At 43.6% G+C, this 24287-nt stretch overlaps 1 protein-coding gene across 1 annotated transcript in view; it reads right to left on the reverse strand.

The window, feature by feature from the left end:
• Window positions 1-69: 69 nt before the first annotated feature.
• LOC139552706 (mitogen-activated protein kinase kinase kinase kinase 2-like) overlaps window positions 70-24287 on the reverse strand; it is a 30859-nt gene continuing 6641 nt past the window's right edge. Inside the window, exons 13-32 of the mRNA XM_071364711.1 lie at window positions 24163-24241; window positions 21978-22036; window positions 21822-21868; window positions 21685-21723; window positions 21435-21468; window positions 21130-21343; window positions 20858-20964; window positions 20717-20758; window positions 10023-10107; window positions 9850-9929; window positions 9690-9750; window positions 9487-9607; window positions 8806-8864; window positions 8586-8689; window positions 2089-2263; window positions 1872-1940; window positions 1621-1707; window positions 1321-1391; window positions 1164-1219; window positions 70-1048 (exon numbers count right to left, since the gene is read on the reverse strand). Coding sequence (XP_071220812.1) covers window positions 961-1048; window positions 1164-1219; window positions 1321-1391; window positions 1621-1707; window positions 1872-1940; window positions 2089-2263; window positions 8586-8689; window positions 8806-8864; window positions 9487-9607; window positions 9690-9750; window positions 9850-9929; window positions 10023-10107; window positions 20717-20758; window positions 20858-20964; window positions 21130-21343; window positions 21435-21468; window positions 21685-21723; window positions 21822-21868; window positions 21978-22036; window positions 24163-24241 — 1677 coding nt within the window. The 3' untranslated portion in view covers window positions 70-960. The remainder of the gene's footprint in view (window positions 1049-1163; window positions 1220-1320; window positions 1392-1620; window positions 1708-1871; window positions 1941-2088; window positions 2264-8585; window positions 8690-8805; window positions 8865-9486; window positions 9608-9689; window positions 9751-9849; window positions 9930-10022; window positions 10108-20716; window positions 20759-20857; window positions 20965-21129; window positions 21344-21434; window positions 21469-21684; window positions 21724-21821; window positions 21869-21977; window positions 22037-24162; window positions 24242-24287) is intronic.

Consider the following 24287-nt stretch of genomic DNA (forward strand, 5'->3'; position numbering starts at 1 on the left):
TATTTAAACATATGGACAAAAAAGAAGAAACATATGGATATGAATGATTTGTTTCTGCTTGACAGGGAATCCATCTGGTCAGTTTTATTATTTTGAGTATAGCAGCCAGCTTCACAGCACAACAAATCTAATAGGCCTCTATAAATCACATATTGTTGACATTTGATACTGTTAATTAGAACACTGAAAAAACAATTGCTGTCACTGTTATGTTTTCCATATTTATTCTCTATCAGCCACAGGAGGTTGGTGGAACCATAATCTGGGAAAACGGGCTTGTGTTAATGACTGGAGCGGAATCAGTAGAATGGTATCAAACACATCAAACACATGGTTTCCAGGTGTTTAATGTCCTTCATTTGCTCCGTTCCAGTCACTATTATGAGCCATTCTTCCCTCAGCAGCCTCCTGTGCATCAATCCATGGTGAATAAGTGTTTTTCACAGCATATAACTTCTTCTCAGGTAGCCTACACACAGAGCTGCTACTACATTATACCATTGCTTTCCACCTCACACCATGGACACTGTGTCCTCTACTTTTCTTCCCTTCAGTACTGACACCACAGCCCTATGGGAAGTATTGTCCAGACTGGTACTGGTTTACTGCAGACTTAGACAGTCTTGAGATACAGTTGGGGGGGAAAAACTCTCCCAGTCACAACCAGTCAGATGATTAATGCCTTGCCAAGATATTTATGTAGCCTAGACCAATGGTAATGTTAAGAACCACTGATATTCACAGGTCCATTTGGCACATGGATGTGAAGAGAGCCTGAGGAGACCCACTCCAATCACAGCTCAGACAGTTCCTGCAGTGTCTCTTCTGCAAACAACTCGCCATTGTAAGCAGCTTTGCTCCTTGTTCCATCCTTATTGACTTTGCGCTTGTACTTTTAGGAGTAGCAGGAGACTGCTGTGTACTTCCTCGAGACAGAATGTCCTCCATTATCTGATTTCTTCAGTAGCTACTCTCATGACCTGTCAGGATGTACAAGTTGCTTAAGGCTGATGGATTGTCCGTGGGAGTACTCTGCAAGATAATGTCCCTGAGGAATGAAAGCATATGTTAATGTGCAACACATTTTTTATTTTGCTTCAATGATTTGACAGAAATGTTTTGTTATCAAATTGCTATCGAACTCCTATAATTAAGAGACATGCCTTGAGGTTCCCAAGACTCTGAATATTCGACTTTCATCCGTGATCTCTTGTGTAACCTATGAAAAATATCACAGATGTCACAACATAATTTTATTGTCAATAGGAGTCTGACAATACCAAAAAGCTGGCCTGGCATGAAAAACTTGTTCTGCCTTACCTCATCACTATGTAGGCTTCTACCTTTAAGCCCATGCTTCCAGAAGGCCAGAACACTGTCCTGCAAACATACTGCAAAGAACAATTTAGTCACCTCCAATCCAGTTGAGGCTGCTGAGGGGAGGATGGCTCATAGTAATGGCTGGAAAGGAGTCAATGGAATGGTCTCAATCACATGTTTGATACCATTCCATTGACTCCATTCCAGCCATTATGAGCCACCCCCCCTCAGCAGCCTCCTCTGCTCCAATCCAGACACCAAGCTAAATGATTAGAATGCAGAACGCATCTATTCCCTTACCAAGAGTCTCAATGGAAAAGTCAAAGGTCAACTTTGAGGTCATCCCTTTGCTTGGGCTGCCATCCAGGTTCACAATGTTCACAGTATCTGCAAAGGTACAATGGAAAAACAGTCACAATTCAATCATTGCTTTTTTTCTTTCATTCAAGGGTCTTTATCGCTCTGAATAGAACACTAGCACATCCAATGTTCCTGACCAAATGATACTGAAAGAAAACTATTGAAAAAAAAAAAAAAAAGAACGAACTCACTCTCCAGACCGATCAGGACTGTGTCTCTGTCCAGCTGGGTTACCTGCATCACCTTCATAGATCGACTATCTGTGAAAACATCACAAACAATAGCATCACAGCTTGTACACTGCTGGTGTTTGTCTAGATTAAAACTACATTAAAATATCCAATTAGTGATGGAGGGTGATGAGCATAATAATAATACTAATAATGACATCGATTCCATCTACAGTACCTGACTGGGCTCTTGGTGTGTCATTCAGGTGGATGATGTCAAAGTGGACCCGCTCACAGGTCTTGACAGGGGTCTGTAGCCTACTCACACCTACACACACCTGTGGCAGCTCATCAGTCTCCAGGATAAGCAGCTCAAAGATGGGGAGGGTTTCTGGGAGACTCACAGCTATGTACTGAGAGGGGAAGGAGAGAGTGGGACGGACATCGTCGGAATGCTTTGCGATGCTTTTCTATATACAGTAACAGTCAAGATTTTGGACACCCCTACTCATTCAAGGGTTTTTCTTTATTTTTACATTATAGAATAATAGTGAAGACATCAAAACTTTGAAAAAACACATATGGAATCCTGTAGTAACCAAAAAAAAGTGTTAAACAAATCCAAAAAAATATTTTTCAAAGTAGCCACCCTTTGCCTTGATGAAAGGTTTACACACTGTCATGACGTGGCCCTTTTTGGGTGGGTGTATGCAGTAGAGGGAGAGAGAACGGAGAGAACAAAGGACTTCACTTGGCCAAATTCCTAAATCCCCAAAATGGGAGAATTAAACGATATTTCTACTTTTGAGAATAGTCCGTGGACACTTAAGGGACAGTTATGACGAGTGTGTTTCATTTGGTGATCTCATGAAGGACAGGACACACACATAACAGTATCTCCTAAAGTGTACATTTCCCAGCTGTCAGGTTTAGATCTAAATATTGTGAAATGTATGTGATTAAACATGAAACTATTTGTGAAATTATGTAATGTGATATTAACCTTTAAAATGAGAGAATTGTCTTCCATGTAAAGTTGAACTAGTCAATGGCCACGCCCCCGTTAGGCCAGCCATTACATCAGGCGTCATGGAACCGCCCTTTTCTACTGAAATGTATAAAACCACCTGTGGCGAAATTTACATTTCATGCCAAAGAGACCCACGGTAAGCTGGACGTCTTGAATGGTTAAGACCAAAACATGCCGGGTGACGCTGGTGTCTGAAGTGGTTTAAACTACAACTCTACCAAAAGGACAAGACTATATCACGTGGAGCATTGGCTACACGGCTGGAAATGGTTAAACTATGAGACTATCGATCCCCACAGACTAAGAGCAAATCTTAGACGTATATTTACTAGTCTGCAGCTAGAAATTACGTAAACCTAGAACAAGATTACCAACTACCGCCAAAGCATCTATCTATGAGAACATTTCCGAATGGTACTCTGAAGTATCCATTCTAACCACCTACAACCACAAAAGACTTTGACTTCAATGAAAGTCAACCAGAGACTCTACAGGATGATCGAGGATTCCAACAGAGAAGACAACAACAACATATGGGCGTAAATATATATACAGTTGAAGTCAGAAGTTTACATACACCTTAGCCAAATACATTTAAACTCAGTTTCACAATTCCTGACATTAATCCAAGTAAAAATGTAATCTTAGGTCAGTTAGGATCACCACTTTATTTTAAGAAAGTGAAATGTCAGAATAATAGTAGAGAGAATGATTTCAGCTTTTATTTCTTTCATCACATTCCCAGTGGGTCAGAAGTTTACATTCACTCAATTAGTATTTGGTAGCATTGCCCTTAAATTGTTTAACTTGGGTCAAACGTCTCAGGTAGCCTTCCACAAGCTTCCCACAATAAGTTGGGTGAATTTTGGCACATTCCTCCTGACAGAGCTGGTGTAACTGAGTCAGGTTTGTAGGCCTCCTTGCTCGCACACGCTTTTTCAGTTCTGCCCACAAATTTTCTATAGGATTGAGGTCAGGGCTTTGTGATGGCCACTCTAATACCTTGAATTTGTTGTCCTTAGGCCATTTTGCCACAACTTTGGAAGTATGCTTGGGGTCATTGTCCATTTGGAAGACCCATTTGCGACCAAGCTTTAACTTCCTGACTGATGTCTTGAGATGTTGCTTCAATTTATCCACCTAATTTTCCTCCCTCATTATGCCATCTATTTTGTGAAGTGCACCAGTCCCTCCTGCAGCAACACACCCCCACAACATGATGCTTGCCACCCCCGTGCTTCACGGTTGGGATGGTGTTCTTCGGCTTGCAAGCATCCCCCTTCTCCTCCAAACATAACGAGGGTCATTATGGCCAATGAGTTCTATTTTTGTTTCATCAGACCAGAGGACATTAATCCAAAAAGTACGATCTTTGTCCCCATGTGCAGTTGCAAACCGTAGTCTGGCTTTTTTATGGCGGTTTTTGAGCAGTGGTTTCTTCCTTGCTCAGCGGGCTTTCACGTTATGTCGATATTGGACTCGTTTTACTGTGGATATAGATACTTGTGTACTCGTTTCCTCCAGCATCTTCACAAGGTCCTTTTCTGTTGTTCTGGGATTGATTTGCACTTTTTGCACCAAAGTACACTGCTCAAAAAAATAAAGGGAACACTAAAATAACACATCCTAGATCTGAATGAATGAAATATTCTTATTAAATACTTTTTTCTTTACATAGTTGAATGTGCTGACAACAAAATCACACAAAAATTATCAATGGAAATCAAATTTATCAACCCATGGAGGTCTGGATTTGGAGTCACACTCAAAATTAAAGTGGAAAACCACACTACAGGCTGATCCAACTTTGATATAAATGTCCTTAAAACAAGTCAAAATGAGGCTCAGTAGTGTGTGTGTCCTCCACGTGCCTGTATGACCTCCCTACAACGCCTGGGCATGCTCCTGATGAGGTGGCGGATGGTCTCCTGAGGGATCTCCTCCCAGACCTGTACTAAAGCATCCGCCAACTCCTGGATAGTCTGTGGTGCAACGTGGCGTTGGTGGATGGAGCGAGACATGATGTCCCAGATGTGCTCAATTGGATTCAGGTCTGGGGAACGGGCGGGCCAGTCCATAGCATCAATGCCTTCCTCTTGCAGGAACTGCTGACACACTCCAGCCACATGAGGTCTAGCATTATCTTGCATTAGGAGGAACCCAGGGCCAACCGCACCAGCATATGGTCTCACAAGGGGTCTGAGGATCTCATCTCGGTACCTAATGGCAGTCAGGCTACCTCTGGCGAGCACATGGAGGGCTGTGCGGCCCCCCAAAGAAATGCCACCCCACACCATGACTGACCCACCGCCAAACCGGTCATGCTGGAGGATGTTGCAGGCAGCAGAACGTTCTCCACGGCGTCTCCAGACTCTGTCACGTCTGTCACATGTGCTCAGTGTGAACCTGCTTTCATCTGTGAAGAGCACAGGGCGCCAGTGGCGAATTTGCCAATCTTGGTGTTCTCTGGTAAATGCCAAACGTCCTGCACGGTGTTGGGCTGTAAGCACAACCCCCACCTGTGGACGTCGGGCCCTCATACCACCCTCATGGAGTCTGTTTCTGACCGTTTGAGCAGACACGTGCACATTTGTGGCCTGCTGGAGGTCATTTTGCAGGGCTCTGGCAGTGCTCCTCCTTGCACAAAGGCGGAGGTAGCGGTCCTGCTGCTGGGTTGTTGCCCTCCTACGGCCTCCTCCACGTCTCCTGATGTACTGGCCTGTTTCCTGGTAGTGCCTCCATGCTCTGGACACTACGCTGACAGACACAGCAAAACTTCTTGCCACAGCTCGCATTGATGTGCCATCCTGGATGAGCTGCACTACCTGAGCCACTTGTGTGGGTTGTGGACTCCATCTCAAGGTACCACTAGAGTGAAAGCACCGCCAGCATTCAAAAGTGACCAAAACATCAGCCAGGAAGCATAGGAACTGAGAAGTGGTCTGTGGTCACCACCTGCAGAACCACTCCTTTATTGGGGGTGTCTTGCTAATTGCCTATAATTTCCACCTGTTGTCTATTCCATTTGCACAACAGCATGTGCAATTTATTGTCAATCAGTGTTGCTTCCTAAGTGGACAGTTTGATTTCATAGAAGTGTGATTGACTTGGAGTTACATTGTGTTGTTTAAGTGTTCCCTTTATTTTTTTGAGCAGTGTACATTCATCTCTAGGAGACAGAACGCGTCTGCATCCTGAGCGGTATGATGGCTGCATGGTCCCATGGTGTTTATACTTGCGTACCATTGTTTGTACAGATGAACGGGTACCTTCAGGCATTTGGAAATTGCTCCCAAGGATGAACCAGACTTGTGAAGGTCTACAATTTTCTTTCTGAGGTCTTGGCTGTTTTGTTTTGTTTTTCCCATGATGTCAAGCAAGAAGGCACTGAGTTTGAAGGTAGGCCTTGAAATACATCCACAGGTACACCTCCAATTGACTCAAATGATGTCAATTAGCCTATCAAAAGCTTTTAAAGCCATGACATAATGTTCTGGAATTTTACAAGCTGTTTAAAGGCACAGTCAACTTAGTGTATGTAAACTTCTGACCCACAGGAATTGTGATACCGTGAATTATAAGTGGAATAATCTGACTGTAAACAATTGTTGGAAAAAGTACTTGTCATGCACAAAAGTGGATGTCCTAACCGACTTGCCAAAACTACAGTTTGTCAACAAGAAATTTGTGGAGTGGTTTAAAAACTAGTTTTAATGACTCCAACCTAAGTATGTAAACTTCCGACTTCAACTGTACATTGCAATTATTCTCGAATGAGCGGCAGTTCATGTACAAAGGATTAGCATTTCAATGAATATAATTAGACTGTGTGTAGTGAATCCATTTGTCTTTCCTGCTCTCAGTCCCACCCCTTTCTTTTTGTCTACCAAGCTGTCATAGCCCGCTAAGGATTTTTTCTTTGTTTCATGTAGCAACCCAATGTATGAACTAATTGTGTGTTTTCCTGTATTTCTGTGATTTGATTAGTTAGTAAATAAATAATTAAGCCAATTTGTATATCGCTGATTCATAATTTAAGCTATGGTTCGTGCAGATAACCAGGAATTTTACGACGTTTGGAATGAGACTAACGGAAGGTAAAGATTAACAATCATTAAAAGAAGACTGTACTCGATAAGATATGAAAATATCTGAAGAGTCGATTCGGGAAATAGAGACACAAACCTTTTCCCGTGGTGCCCCGACTTCTGGCTTAATTAAAGTTTACATGATTAGTTTCATCACATAATAATAATAATAATAATTACACAGAGAATTTATTTGATAAAATAAGTCTTTACATTTAATGATAGTAAAGACACGACAACACTCTTGGCATTCTCTCAACCAGCTTCACCTGGATTGCTTTTCCAACAGTCTTGAAGGAGTTCCCATATATGCTGAGCACTTCTTGGCTGCTTTTCCTTCACTCTGCGGTCCAACTCATCCCAAACCATCTCAATTGGTTTGAGGTTGGGTGATTGTGGAGGCCATGTCATCTGATGCAGCACTCCATCACTCTCCTTCTTGGTCAAATAGCCCTTACAAAACCTGGAGGTGTGTTGGGTTATTGTCCTGTTGAAAAACAAATGAAACTCCCACTAAGCGCAAACCAGATGGGATGGCGTATTGCTGCAGAATGCTGTGGTAGCCATGACGGTTTAGTGTGCTATGAATTCTAAAATAAAAATCACAGACAGTGTCACCAGCAAAGCACCCCCACACCTCCTCCTCCATGATTCACGGTGGGAACCACACATGCGGAGATCCTCCGTTGACCTACTCTGCATCTCAAAGACACGGCGGTTGAAACCAAAAATCTCACATTTGGACTCATCAAACCAAAGGACAGATTTCCACCGGTTTAATGTACATTGCTCGTGGTTCTTAGCCCAAGCAAGTCTCTTCTTTTTATTGGTTTCCTGTAGTAGTGGTTTCTTTGCAGCAATTTCGACCATGAAGACCTGATTCACATATTCTACTCTGAACAGTTGCTGTTGAGATGCGTTTCTGTTACTTGAACTCTGTGAAGCATTTATTTGGGCTGCAATTTCTGAGGCTGGTAACTCTAATGAACTTCTTCTCTGCAGCAGATGTAACTCCGGGTCTTCCTTTCCTGTGGCGGTCCTCATGAGAGCCAGTTTCATCATAGTGCTTGATGGTTTTTGCGACTGCACTTGAAACTTTCAAAGTTCTTCATTTTTTGGATTGACTGACCTTCATGTCTTAAAGTAATGATGGACTGTTTTTTCTCTTTGCTTATTTGAGCTGTTCTGGCCATAATATGGACTTGGTCTTTTACCAAATAGGGCTATCTTCTGTTTACAACCCCTACATGGTCACAACACAACTGATTGGCTCTAATGCATTAAGAAGGAAAGAAATTCTACAAATGAACAAGGCACACCTGTTAATTGAAATGCATTCCAGGTGACTACTTCATGAAGCTGGTTGAGAGAATGCCAAGAGTGTGCAAAGCTGTCAAAGGCAAATGGTGGCTACTTTGAAGAATCTCAAATATAAAAAATATTTTGATTTGTTTAACACTTTTTTGGTTACTACATGATTCCATATGTGTTATAGAAATATAAAAATAGTCAAATAAAGAAAAACCCTGGAATGTGTAGGTGTCAACTTTTAACTGGTACTGTATATATAAAAAAAGCTATGCTAACATTGTATATATGTGCATTGGGATCACACACCTTGAGTTGCATGAACTTCTGAAGAGGCTCATACCATAGAAGTAGGACAAGGCCAGTTGGTACAACAGCACACAAAAATGTGCTGTCAGTGTACGGGTTATGCACTGAGAAGCATCGATAAGGCAGAAGGGAGACAGAAAGAGAAGGAGAGAGAGATGTCGTCTTAGTCAGATACTGTGCAGTACACCTCCATTTTAGACGAAAATAACATGTTTCTTACCAACACTGCAGCGTCGACAGCCTTTGGTGTCTGATATCTTCCCAGACACAGAAAACTTTCTAAAACAGAGAACACATTAACATGACATTTTTTTGGTACAATTTCCAGGATGATTTCCCTTCCTCTCATGTTAGTATCAGTGAAAAGCAACAGTGCTCTGGTATTTTACAATGATGTATATAAACCCTGGATTGCTGATGTTATGTATTGGCCATTGAGAGGATCTGAAGCCACCTGTTGGTTATATTGGCACTTCCAGTAGGAGCAGTCCTCCATAGGAATGAATGAAATTCTACTGTATTCCAATTAAATGTTTCAAGGTCCAAATTCCATGTATTTAGTATGTTCTTGTTGTACTGGAGGCAATAAATTTAAAAAAACTACACTAAGGAAAATGTTTGTATATATTTTTCATTTTCTATTTTTATGTTTGGCTCACATAATATAATTTAAAAGTATGCATTGAAGTGTCTGTAATGGAATAAATGTGGCAAACACAAATGTAGACATTGATAAATGGATTTCTATAGCTTCCAAAATATTTTTGTGAACATTGGGAGAATGCCAAGATGGAGTCACAGTGGCTTCAAAACAGCACCCCCTATTAGTTATCTAGTGTATATATAAACCATTGGTATTTTCACTACAGCCGCCTTCTGACCAGTGGTGGAGTGTCCCTACCTTGAGTTGATCCTCTCAGTGAGGCGGTGGGCGTTGATGTACAGGTGGCCCTGCCTCTTCTGCAGGTGTCTACGGTCAAACAGGGTAGTCAGCCTCTGGGAGCACAGCTGGGATGATTTCCCTACGGAGCACAAAGACAGTCAACACACACATCTAGATAGAACATACGTTTTAAGGTGTTGTGGAGACACGGAGGGCCCTACCTGAGATAGACATTAGCACGTTGTTCATGACATACAGCCAGCTGCACCTCTGGGGTAATAACTGAAAAAATATATACATAATAATACATTACCAAAAAAATGACAGGTAGAGCAACACTGCTTTTTGTGTTAAACCAATTGTACAATTGATGGTAGCTACCTTCTCCATGGTGTCCTCATGGAGCTCGTTGAGGTTCAAGGTGTAGATGCCCTCCTCCGTCCCCAGGATGAGGTGTTGATCTGAGGGAGGAAAGTCAGACATTATCCCTGAGATCTGACTGGTTTGATAGAAGCTCCATTTACCTATTGTTTGTCTTTATAACCTGTGCGTACCTTTAGTCTTTGGCAGGACCCATGTGACAGCACAGTGAATCTTCAATGGACAGCCATTAAACACCTTGGAAAAACAAGCCCCCATCTGGAAAAGATTGTGTGGGTCAAAGTGCATCATTTCAGTCCCGCTATGACCTCGGCAGAGTTATCAGACAAGAAAAAGGAAGTATAGAAATAAGGTGGAATCATACTACACAGGCTCCAATGCACGCCGAATGTGGTAGGGGAGTCTATTACAGTCTATTACGGAATACAAAGGAAGACCCAACCGTGATCTGCCCAACAATGACACTCTACCAGACCAACTCAATGCATTTTATGCACGCTTTGACAACGACAACATCGTGCTGGGTGTGAGGGCCGTCACCGACCCAGAAGACTGGGTGAACTCGCTCTCCAATGCCGACGTGAGAAAGGTCTTTAAATCAGGTCAACACCCACAAGGCCGCGGGTCCCGAGGTTATTCCTGGGCACATTCTCAGAGCATGCGCAGAACAGCTGGCAGGCATATTCACGGTAATTTTCAACCTCTCCTTGTCCCAGTCTGTTAATCCCCACATGTTTTAAAATGACCACCATCATTCCTGTCCTCAAGAACTCTAAGACTTCCTGCCACAATGACTACCACCCTGTAGCACTCACTTCTGTGGTCATGAAGTGCTTTGAGAGGCCGGTTATAGCACACATTAACTCCACCATCCCAGACACCGTAGATCCACTCCAATTTGCATACTGCCCCAACAGAGCCATAGACGATGCAATCTCAATTGTCTCCACACTGCCCTCACCCACCTAAACAAGAGGAAAACCTGTGAGAATGCTGTTCATTGACTACAGCTCAGAGTTAAACCCCATTGTCCCCTCCAAGCTCCTCACCAAGCTTAGGACTTTGGGTCTGAACAACCTCCCTCTGCAACTGGATCATCAACTTCCTGATGGGCCGACCACAGGTGGTGACGGTAGACAACATCACCTCCGCCACGCTGACCCTCAACACAGGGGGTCACAGGGGTGTGTGCTTAGTCCCCTCCTTTACTGCCTGTTCACCCACGACTGCGTGGCCACGCACGACTCTAACACCATCATCAAGTTTGCTGACGACATGACGGTAGTAGGCCTGATCACCAGCGACAATAAAATCAGCCTACAGGGAGGAGGTCAGTGACCTGTCAGTGTGGTGCCAGAACAACAACCTCCCACTCAAAATCAGGAAGACTAAGGAGCTGATCATGGGTTGGCGAGCAGGCCCCCATCCACATCGATGGGGCTGCAGTGGAGCAGGTCGAGAGCTTCAAGTTCCTCGGTGTTCAAATCACTAAAGATTTAAAATGGTCCAAACACGCGCACAGAACACGCAACAGCGCCTCATCCCCCTCAGGAGGTTGAAAAAGTTTGGCATGGGCCCTCAAATAGTTCTACAGCTGTACCATTGAGAGCATCTTGACTGGCTGCATCACCACGTGGTATGGCAATAGCACTGCCCTCGATTACATGGCGCTACAGTGGGTGGTGCAGACAGCACAGTGCATCCCCGGGGCCGAACAACCTGCCATCCAGGACATCTATATCAGGGGGTGTGGTAGGAATGCCCGGAGAATTGTTAGATTCCAACCACCCAAGCCATAGACTATTCTCTCTGCTTACACACGGCAGGCGGTACCAGTGCATCAAGTCTGACACCAACAGGCTCTTGAACAACTTCTATCCCCAAGCAATAAGACTGATAAAAAGCTACACAGACTGTCTCTATGCACACTCACAGGGCCCTACACACTCTGTCACTCCAACACACACACGAACACTCACACCATCATTTGCTCACTCACACATAATATGCACAGACATTTATACTGACTCTAAACACCCACTCAGATGGAAGCTGCTGCTACTCTGTTTATCTTATATCCTAGTCCCCTTACCCCATATGTATTTATTATGGATCCCCATTCAGCTACTCTTCCTGGGTTCCAGCAGAATTAAGGCAGTTATTCACAACACACTAAGTGTGTGCCCTCAGGCCCATACTCCACTACCACATATCTACAACACAAAATCTATGTATACGTGTGTGCATAGTGCATATGTTATCGTGTGTGTATGCATGTGTCTGTGCCTCTGTGTTACTTCACAGTCCCCGCTGTTCTATAAGCTGTATTTTTACCTGCTTTTTAAATATGATTCTACTGCTTGCATCAGTTACCTGATGTGAAATAGAGTTCCATGTAGTCATGGCGCTATGTAGTACTGTGCGCCTTCCATAGTCTGTTCTGGACTTAGGGACTGTGAAGAGACCTCTGGTGGCATGTCTTGTGGGGTATGCATGTGTGCTAGTATTTTAAAATAGACAGCTTGGTACCTTCAGCTGATGCAATCTCTCTTCCACTTTGAGCCATAAGAGACTGACATGCATGTCATTAATGTTATCTCTCCGTGTACTTTTAAGGGCCAGCCGTGCTGCCCTGTTCTGAGTCAACTGCAATTTTCCCAAGTACTTCTTTGTGGCACCTGACCACACGACTGAACAGTAGTCCAGGTGCGATATGCATTGTTGATAGTGTTGTTAAGAATGCAGAGCAGCGCTTTATTATTGATAGACTTCTCCCCATCTTAGCTACTGATGTATCAATATGTTTTGACCATGACAGTTTACAATCCAGGGTAACTCCAAGCAGTTAGTCACCTCAACTTTCTCAATTTCAACATTATTCATTACGAGATGTAGTTGAGGTTTAGGTTTAGTGAATGATTTGTCCCAAATACAATGCTTTCAGTTTTGGAAATATTTAGGACTAACTTATTCCTTGCTACCCATTCCGAAACAAACTGCAGCTCTTTGAGGAAAAAATCATGATCATTAGAAAGCAAATTACGGACTCCTCTTTAAATCTGCATATTCCTCCAGGGCTTAGCTGTCCTGGATCTGCACAGCTCTGCCAGGGCCTGGGATCGGGAGAGACACTTAAGTGTTTTAGTACTATATCTCTTGACACAATGATGAAAATAATCATGGCCTCTAAACCTTCTAGCTGCATACTGGATCCTATTCCTACTAAACTACTGAAAGAGCTGCTTCCTGTGCTTGGCCCTCATATGTTGAACATAATAAACGGCTCTCTATCCACCGGATGTGTACCAAACTCACTAAAAGTGGCAGTAATAAAGCCTCTCTTGAAAAAGCCAAACCTTGACCCGGAAAATATAAAAAACTATCGGCCTATATCGAATCTTCCATTCCTCTCAAAAATTTTAGAAAAAGCTGTTGCGCAGCAACTCACTGCCTTCCTGAAGACAAACAATGTATACGAAATGCTTCAGTCTGGTTTTAGACCCCATCATAGCACTGAGACTGCACTTGTGAAGGTGGTAAATGACCTTTTAATGGCGTCAGACCGAGGCTCTGCATCTGTCCTCGTGCTACAAGACCTTAGTGCTGCCTTTGACACCATCGATCACCACATTCTTTTGGAGAGACTGGAAACCCAAATTGGTCTACACGTACAAGTTCTGGCCTGGTTTAGATCTTACCTGTCGGAAAGATATCAGTTTGTCTCTGTGAATGGTTTGTCCTCTGACAAATCAACTGTACATTTCGGTGTTCCACAAGGTTCCGTTTTAGGACCACTATTGTTTTCACTATATATTTTACCTCTTGGGGATGTTATTCGAAAACATAATGTTAACTTTCACTGCTATGCGGATGACACACAGCTGTACATTTCAATGAAACATGGTGAAGCCCCAAAATTGCCCTCGCTAGAAGCCTGTGTTTCAGACATAAGGAAGTGGATGGCTGCAAACTTTCTACTTTTAAACTCGGACAAAACAGAGATGCTTGTTCTAGGTCCCAAGAAACAAAGAGATCTTCTGTTAAATCTGACAATTAATCTTGATGGTTGTAAAGTCGTCTCAAATAAAACTGTGAAGGACCTCGGCGTTACTCTTGACCCTGATCTCTCTTTTGACGAACATATCAAGACTGTTTCAAGGACAGCTTTTTTCCATCTACGTAACATTGTAAAAATCAGACATTTTCTGTCCAAAAATGATGCAGAAAAATTAATCCATGCATTTGTTACTTCTAGGTTAGACTACTGCAATGCTCTACTTTCCGGCTACCCGGATAAAGCACTAAATAAACTTCAGTTAGTGCTAAATACGGCTGCTAGAATCCTGACTAGAACCAAGAAATTTGATCATACTACTCCAGTGCTAGCTTCCCTACACTGGCTTCCTGTTAAGGCAAGGGCTGATTTCAAGGTTTTACTGTTAACCTATAAAGCGTTACATGGGCTTGCTCCTACCTATCTTTCCGAGTTGGTCCTGCCGTACATACCTATACGTACGCTACGGTCACAAGACGCAGGCCTCCTAATTGTCCCTAGAATTTCTAAGCAAACAGCGGGAGGCAGGGCTTTCTCCTATAGATCTCAATTTTTATGGAACGGTCTGCCTACCCATGTGAGAGACGCAGACTCGGTCTCAACCTTTAAGTCTTTACTGAAGACTTATCTCTTCAGTAGGTCATATGATTGAGTGTAGTCTGGCCCAGGAGTGTGAAGGTGAACGGAAAGGCTCTGGAGCAACGAACCGCCCTTGCTGTCTCTGCCTGGCCGGTTCCCCTCTCTCCACTGGGATTCTCTGCCTCTAACCCTATTACAGGGTTAGAGGCCTTGTCTCAGGATTGTAAGTTGGTGGTTGAAGATATCCCTCTAGTGGTGTGGGGGCTGTGCTTCGGCAAAGTGGGTGGGGTTATATCCTTCCTGTTTGGCCCTGTCCGGGGGTTTCTTCTGATGGGGCCACAGTGTCTCCTGACCCCTCCTGTCTCAGCCTCCAGTATTTATGCTGCAGTAGTTTGTGTCGGGGGGCTAGGGTCAGTTGGTTATACCTGGAGTACTTCTCCTATCTTATCCAGTGTCCTGTGTGAATTTAAGTATGCTCTCTCTAATTCTCTCGTTCTCTCTTTCTTTCTTCTCTCTCGGAGAACCTGAGCCCTAGGACCATACGTCACGGCAAACCGGGCATGATGACTCCTTGCTGTCCCCAGTCCGCCTGGCCTTGCTGCTATTCCAGTTTCAACTGTTCTGCCTGCGGTTATGGAACCCCTACCTGTCCCAGACCTGCTGTTTTCAACTCTTAATGATCGGCTATGAAAAGCCAACTGACATTTATTCCTGATTATTATTTGACCATGCTTGTCATTTATGAACATTTTGAAAATCTTGGCTCTCTCTAATTCTCTCCTTCTTTCTCTCTCTCGGGGGACCTGAACCCTAGGACCATACGTCAGGACTACCGGGCATGATGACTCCTTGCTGTCCCCAGTCCACCTGGCCTTGCTGCTATTCCAGTTTCAACTGTTCTGCCTGCGGTTATGGAACCGCCACCTGTCCCAGACCTGCTATTTTCAACTCTTAATGATCGGCTATGAAAAGCCAACTGAAAATTATTCATGATTATTATTTGACCATGCTTGTCACTTATGAACATTTTGAACATCTTGGCATAGTTCTGTTATAATCTCCACCCGGCACAGCCAGAAGAGGACTGGCCACCCCTCATAGCCTGGTTCCTCTCTAGGTTTCTTCCTAGGCTTTCTAGGGAGTTTTACCTAGCCACCGTGCTTCTACACCTGCATTGCTTGCTGTTTGGGGTTTTAGGCTGGGTTTCTGTACAGCACTTCGAGATATTAGCTGATGTACGAAGGGCTATATAAAATACACTTGATTTGATTTGTTAAGTGTTGCAGTCATTTCAGTCGCTGTAGTAGCTGACGTGTATAGTGTTGAGTCATCCGCATACATAGACACACTGGCCTTACTCAAAGCCAGTGTCATGTTGTTAGTAAAGATTGAAAAAAGCAAGGGGCCTAAATAGCTACCCTGGGGAATTCCTGCTTCTACCTGGATTATGTTTGAGAGGCTTCCATTAAAGAACACCCTCTGTGATCTGTTAGACAAGCAACTCTTTATCCACATTATAGCAGGGGATATGAAGCGATAACACACCAGATTTTTCCAGCAGCAGACTGATCAATAATGTCAAAAGCTGCACTGAAGTCTAACAAGACAGCCTCCACAATCATTTTATCATCAATTTCTCTCAGCCAATCATCAGTCATTTGTGTAAGTGCTGTGCTTGTTGAGTGTCCTTTATATGCGTGCTGAAAGGCCTGAGGGCAGACACTTTCTATCAGGCTTAAATTGAAGATGTGGCAAATAGGAGTGGCAATATCATCCACTATTATCCTCAGTAATTTTCCATCCAGATTGTCAGACCCCAATGGCTTGTCATTGTTGATAGACAATAATTTCTTCACCTCTTCCACACTGACTTTAAGGAATTCAAAAGTACAATTCTTGTCTTTCATAATTTGGTCAGATATACTTGGACGTGTAGTGTTAGGGCTTGTTGCTGGCATGTCATCCCTAAATTTGCTTATCTTGCCAATGAAAAGGTAAATAAAGTAGTTGGCAATATCAGTGGTTCTTGTGATAAATGAGCCATGTGATTCAATGAATGATGGAGCCGAGTTCGCTTTTTTTCCCCAAAATGTAATTTAAGGTGCTCCAAAGCTTTTTACTATCATTCTTTATATAATTTATCATTGTTTCATAGTATAGATTATTTTTCTTTAGCTGTGTCACATGATTTATTAATTTGTTAGTTTGCAAATCAGTTGGGCTGCCAGACATATGCCATACCTTTTGCCTCATCCCTCTTAACCATAAAATTGTTCAATTCCACATCAATCCCTGCTCAATATGCCTTAACCAACCATGTTGTTCCACCTCCTACATATGCGATGACATCACCTGGTTTAAACGTCTCTAGAGACTATATCTCTCTCATCATTACTCAATGCCTAGGTTTACCTCCAATGTACTCACATCCTACCTTACCTTTCTTTGTCTGTACACTCTGCCTTGAATCTATGCTATCGTGCCCAGAAACCTGCTCCTTTTACTCTCTGTTCCGAACGTGCTAGACGGCCAGTTCGTATAGCCTTTAGCCATACCCTTATCCTACTTCTCCTCTGGTGATGTAGAGGTTAATCCAGGTCCTGCAGTGCCTAGCTCCATTCCCACTCCCCAGGAGCTCTCATTTGTTGACTTCTGTAACCGTAAAAGCCTTGGTTTCATGCATGTTAACATTAGAAGCCTACTCCCTAAGTTTGTTTTACTCTGCCAGCCCGGATATCTTAGCAGTGTCTGAATCCTGGCTTAGGAAAACCACCAAGAACCCTGAAATCTCCATCCCTAACTATAACATTTTCCGCCAAGATAGAACTGCCAAAGGGGGCAGTGTTGCAATCTACTGCAAAGATAGCCTGCAGAGTTCTGTTTTACTATCCAGGTCTGTACCAAAACAATTCGAGCTTCTACTTCTAAAAATTCACCTTTCCAGGAACAAGTCTCTCACCATGGCCGCTTGCTATAGACCACCCTTTGCCTCCAGCTGTGCCCTCAACACCATATGTGAATTGATTGCCCCCCATCTATCTTCTGAGCGTGTGCTACTAGATGACCTAAACTGGAACATGCTTAACACCCCGGCCAACCTACAATCTAAGCTTGATGCCCTCAATCTCACACAAATTATCAATGAACCTACCAGGTACAACCCCAAATCCGTAAACACGGGCACCCTCATAGATATCATCCTAACTAACTCACCCTCCAAATACACCTCTGCTGTTTTCAATCAAGATCTCAGCGATCACTGCCTCATTGCCTGCATCCGTAATGGGTCTGCGATCAAACGACCACCCCTCATCACTGTCAAACGCTCCCTAAAACACTTCTGCGAGCAGGCCTTTCTAATCGACCTGGCCGGGGTATCCTGGAATGACATTGACCTCATCCCGTCAGTAGAGGATGCCTGGTTATACTTTAAAAAAGTGCCTTCCTCACCATCTTAAATAAGCATGCTCCATTCAAAAAATGTAGAACTAGGAATAGATATAGCTCTTGGTTCACTCCAGACCTGTCTACCATTGACCAGCACAAAAACATCTTGTGGCGTTCTGCATTAGCATCGAATAGCCCCTGTGATATGCAACTTTTCAGGGAAGTTAGGAACAAATATAGACAGGCAGTTAGGAAAGCTAAGGCTAGCTTTTTCAAACAGAAATGTGCATCCTGTAGTACAAACTCCAAAAAGTTCTGGGACACTGTAAAGTCCATGGAGAATAAGAACACCTCCTCCCAGCTGCCCACTGCTCTGAGGATAGGAAACACTGTTACCACCGATGAATCCACTATAATTGAGAATTTCAATAAGTATTTCTCTACGGCTGGCCATGCTTTCCACCTGGCTACCCCTAACCCAGTCGGTCAACTGCCCGGCACCCTCCACAGCAACCCGCCCAAGCCCCCACCATTTCTCCTTCACCCAAATCCAGATAGCTGATGTTCTGAAAGAGCTGCAAAATCTGGACCCCTACAAATCAGCCGGGCTAGACAATCTGGACCCTCTCTTTCTAAAATGATCTGCCCGAAATTGTTGCAACCCCTATTACTAGCCTGTTGAACCTCTCTTTCGTATCGTCTGAGATTCGCAAAGATTGGAAAGCTGCCGCGGTCATCCCCCTCTTCAAAGGGGGTGACACTCTAGACCCAAACTGCTACAGACCTATATCTATCCTAAGGTCTTCGAGAGCCAAGTTAACAAACAGATTACCGACCATTTCGAATCCCACCGTACCTTCTCCGCTATGCAATCTGCTTTCAGAGCTGGTCATGGGTGCACCTCAGCCACGCTCAAGGTCCTAAACGATATCATAACCGCCATCGATAAGAGACATTACTGTGCAGCCGTATTCATCGACCTGGCTAAGGCTTTCGACTCTGTCAATCACAACATTCTTATTGGCAGACTCAACAGCCTTGGTTTCTCAAGTGATTGCCTCGCCTGGTTTACCAACTACTTCTCTGATAGAGTTCAGTGTGTCAAATCGGAGGGTCTGTTGTCCGTACCTCTGGCAGTCTCTATGGGGGTGCCACAGGGTTCAATTCTTGGGCCGACTCTCTTCTTTGTATACATCAATGATGTCGCTCTTGCTGCTGGTGATTCTCTGATCCACCTCTACGCAGACGACACCATTTTGTATACTTCTGGCACCTCTTTGGACACTGTGTTAACTAACCTCCAGACGAGCTGCAATGCCATACAACTCTCCTTCCGTGGCCTCCATCTGCTCTTAAATGCATGCTATTCAATCGATCTCTGGACGGTTCTGACTTTGGTATTTGTAGTTGTCCACGTATTCTAGGTGTCTGGTTAGACTGTAAACTCTCCTCCCAGACTCACATTAAGCATCTCCAATCCAAAATTAAATCTATAATCGGCTTCCTATATTGCAACAAAGCATCCTTCACTCATCCTGCCAAACATACGCTCGTAAAACTGACCATCCTACCGATCCTCGACTTCGAGCGATGTCATCTATAAAATAACCTCCAACACTCTACTCAACAAATTGTTTGCAGTCTATCACAGTGCCATCCGTTTTGTCACCAAAGCCCCATACACTACCCACCACTGCGACCTGTACGCTCTCGTTGGTTGGCCCTCGCTTCATACTCGTCGCCAAACCCACTGGCTACAGGTCATCTACAAGTCTCTGCTAGGTAAAGCCCCGCCTTATTTCAGCTCACTGGTCACCATAGCAGCATCCACTCGTAGCACGCGTTCGAGCAGGTTTATCTTTCTGGTCACCCCCAAAGCCAATTCCTCCTTTGGCAGCAGAGAACTGGAAGGCGGCCAATGACTGGATCGAACTGCAAAATCACTGAAGCTGGAGACTCATACCTCCCTCACTAGCTTTAGGCACCAGCTGTCAGAGCAGCTCACAGATCACTGCACCTGTACATAGCCCATCTGTAAACAGGCCATCTACCTCATCCCCATACTGTATTTATTTATTTATTTATCTTGCTCCTTTGCACCCCAGTATCTCTACTTGCACATTCATCTTCTTCACATCTACCATTCCAGTGTTTAATTGCAATTACTTCGCCACCATGGCCTATTTATTGCCTTAACTCCCTTACCTTACCTCATTTGCACTCACTGTATATTGACTTTTTGTTTTATTTTTTCTACTGTATTATTGACTGTATGTTTTGTTTATTCCATGTGTAACTCTGTGGTGTCGTATGTGTCGAACTGCTTTGCTTTATCTTGGCCAGGTCGCAGTTGTAAATGAGAACTTGTTCTCAACTAGCCTACCTGGTTAAATAAAGGTGAAATAAAAGGAGATTTAACAGTTTTTAGTTATTTTCTTAATGGGTACGTGCTAATCGGTAACTGGAATAAGCAATTTTATAAATGTGTCAGGTGCAACGTCTGGTTGCTCCTCATTACACACCACAGACCAGCAAATATTCTTTACATCTTCAACATATGAATCACTACAAAAAACTTATTGTATGACCTCTTATACACAATATTAGGTTCAGGATCCCTGCACATTGTAAATATGGTTTTGGCACTGACCCTGTATATAGTATGCTTACTTACTTATTGTGTTTTTATGTCTCATGTTTTTTCCTAGTATTAAATTGTTATTGATTATTGCATTTTGGGGTTTTGAGTTTGCAAGAAAGGCGTTTCACTGTACTTTTGCACATGACATTAAAACTAAACACGTATTTTATTTTTTGGTGGCTGTATATCCAGACATCTTGACTTACATGGACTTTGGGTGTGGGTGGAAGTCCATGGCAATCACCTCTCTGAAGAAAAAACAAATTCCACAATAGATAATCTGTCATCATGTGTGCACAAAATATTAAATGAAAAGTGCTGTCAGTGACTTGTTGATAGTGTCTCACCGAGTCCTCAGTTTTCCTCCTCAGTGTGCTCCATTCTGGAGACAGTGGGGGCCCCAGGGCCATGTAGGGTGTCTCTCCCGGCCAACGTCCCTCTGGCTCACTGCCCTCTGCAGGAACACACAGACCCATCAGTGCGGTATAGCGTCTCAGGATTATGGGTTAATTGGTCATGCAGATAGTATACATGAAAAGCAGTTGATTTCACTACTTGTTACGCGATGATGTCATAGATTGTTTTAGAGTTCCTGTATGTGTCGTGTGCGGTGCTGTACCTTCAAACGAGAAGTTGGAGGAAAGGGAGAGGTCAGAGAAGATGGTGGAGTTGAAGAAAGAGGGTTCAGCCAGAGCGGAGTCTGTGACTGGAGGTGTGACAGTGGGAGGAGTTGAGTCAGCGGATGGGGAGATGGTATGCCTTAATGCAGGGCTGAGGACCGCACTCCGCTTCACGGTACCACTTTTATCCATATCCTCATCTTCAGGAGAGTGCTGCAACAGATGAACACAGACACTGGTGTGGTTCCAAAGAAACATTGTTGAGTGCCTGAGAGGCTGATGATAGTCTGTAGTTCTCTCTCACCTCAGCAGAGGGCGCTCTCTTTATGGTTAACCTCCTGCAAGGAATATCAAACAGACACAAATATACTATGTTATGGGAATTAAACATGTCTAATGGTGTGAAAGTGCAGTATTGTTTTACTTGGTATGTTTGTTTGTAATGGAAATTATATTTTGTTCTTTTTTTCCTTCGTGTGTTATTGCCTTCGACACAATGCAGTAGGTAGGTAAGTGCTATAAAGAGATGTATATGGAATGTCTTATAGCCTCACCTTTCAAGTAACGCTTCCTCAACACACTCCAGTAGACTTCTGCACCTCAAATGTAGAGTAGATTCAGTTATTGTTGCTTTCATTAGTGATTTATTACGGCTGACGTCACATAGGAAGTGTGAGAAATAAGGGCTTACGGTGAGTTCTTCTCATCTCCTGTAATGCTCCATTCGTCATACGATCCCTGTTGGGGAAAATATGTTCACGTACTGACAATGTGACAAATAAATGAATTGTTTTTCTATGTTCAACATGCTGTTTGTAGAACATAGAGGTTAGACACAGATCCTCACCAGGTCAGGAGAGAGCTCAGTCTGATTCCTCATGGGAGGCCCACATTTCAGCAGATCAACTGGAAAACAAACATATACAATTATGATCCAGAATAACACATGTAAAATAAACCCAGCAACAAAGAAACGTCGCTTTTTCAGGACCCTGTCTTCCAAAGATAATTCGTAAAAATCCAAATGAATTCACAGATATTCATTGTAAAGGGTTTAAACACTGTTTCCCATGCTTGTTCAATGAACCATAAACAATTAATGAACATGCACCTGTGGAACGGTCGTTAAGACACTAACAGCTTACAGACGGTAGGCAATTAAGGTCACAGTTATGAAAATGTAGGACACTAAAGAGGCCTTTCTACTGACAATGAAAAACACCAAAAGAAAGATGCCCAGGGTTCCTGCTCATCTGCGTGTACGTGCATTAGGCATGCTGCAAGGAAGCATGAGGAATGCAGATGTGGCCAGGGCAATAAACTGCAATGTCCATACTGTGAGATGCCTAAGACAACGCTACAGGGAGACAGGACGGACAGCTGATCGTCCTCGCAGTGGCAGACCATGTGTAACAACACCTGCACAGGATCGGTATACCCGAACACCACACCTGCGGGACAGGTACAGGATGGCAACAACAACTGCCCGAGTTACACCAGGAATGCCCAATGCCTCCATCAGTGCTCAGACTCTCAGCCTATTGCGGACAGAGGCTGGACTGAGGGCTTGTAGGCCTGTTGTAAGGCAACAACGTTGCCTATGGGCACAAACCCACCGTTGCTGGACCAGACAGGCTTGGCAAAAAGTGCTCTTCACTGACGAGTCGTGGTTTTGTCTCACCAGCGGTGATGGTCGGACTCGCATTTATCATCAAAGGAATGAGCGTTACACCGAGGCCTGTACTCTGGAGCGGGATAGATTTGGAGTGGAGGGTCCGTCATGGTCTGGGGCGGTGTGTCACAGCATCATCGAACTGAGCTTGTTGCCATTGCAGGCAATCTCAATGCTGTGCGTTACAGGGAAGACATCCTACTCCCTCATGTGGTACCCTTCCTGCAGGCTCATCCTGACATGACCCTCCAGCATGACAATGCCACCAGCCAAACTGCTCGTTCTGTGCGTGATTTCCTGCAAGACATGAATATCAGTGTTCTGCCATGGCCAGCGAAGTGCCCGGATCTCAATCCCATCGAGCACGTCTGGGACCTATTGGATCAGAGGGTGAGGGCTAGGGCCATTCCCCCCAGAAATGTCTGGGAACTTGCAGGTGCCTTGGTGGAAGAGTGGGGTAACATCTCACAGCAAGAACTGGCAAATCTGGTGCAGTCCATGAGGAGGAGATGCACTGCAGCACTTAATACAGCTGGTGGCCACACCAGATACTGACTGTTACTTTTGATTTTGACCCCCCCTTTGTTCAGGGACACATTATTCCATTTCTGTTAGTCACATGTCTGTGGAACTTGTTCAGTTTATGTCTCAGTTGCGTAAATATTTGTATGAACATAACAAGATTCAGCATGTTAAGTTTGCTGAAAATAAACACAGTTGACAGTGAGAGGACGTTTCTATTTTTGCTGAGTTTATGAAATAAACTCTGTAGTAGATAATCATTACCATCATCATCATCATCATCATTATCATCATAATCATATATTTTTGTTATGACAATGATATGAGATACCGGTAAACAAAACACACTTGTTCTCACACTACTCTCTTTCATTTTCTGTAAATAGATGCTTAGTCTTGGTGTCAGTGACTATCCCCTCTTGTCCTACTGACCTTGGCTGTTTGCCCCTGCATGCTGTAATGTAATGCTACATTGGCCATAACAATGGCTCATCAGTAACAGAGTCCTTGAGGAGCTGTACTTAGAGGGCAAGGATCTGAGAGGCTATACAGATGCCGTATCTTAATTTGAGTAGGTGAGTTTGCTACTTCAGGAAAACAATCCTGCAGCAACAGGATGTTAGTTATTATGTGGAATATAATTAAATAGAAATTTTTGTAGAGGTTGATACATTTCTCTTGAGGGAAAATCAATTCTGAAATTTCTAAGCGCAAATTACAAACTTCAGAAGCCTTTTTGAACCTCAAATAAACTCCCTGTTTTACATTTCCTGCATTGCAGGAATGTTCTCCTGGAACAGGGGGATCAAATTAAGATCCTACATCTGTAGTTACTCACACTGCTCCTCAGACGGAGTCCTTTGGACCGGCAGGTGTTTCGCTAAGGAATGGATCTTATCAGGGAATGCACTGCATGTCTGCAAACCCACACAACAACATACACAGCACATAGAGATCATTAGT

This window comes from Salvelinus alpinus, chromosome 24 (genome assembly GCF_045679555.1).
Source record: "Salvelinus alpinus chromosome 24, SLU_Salpinus.1, whole genome shotgun sequence".
Lineage (NCBI taxonomy): Eukaryota > Metazoa > Chordata > Actinopteri > Salmoniformes > Salmonidae > Salvelinus > Salvelinus alpinus.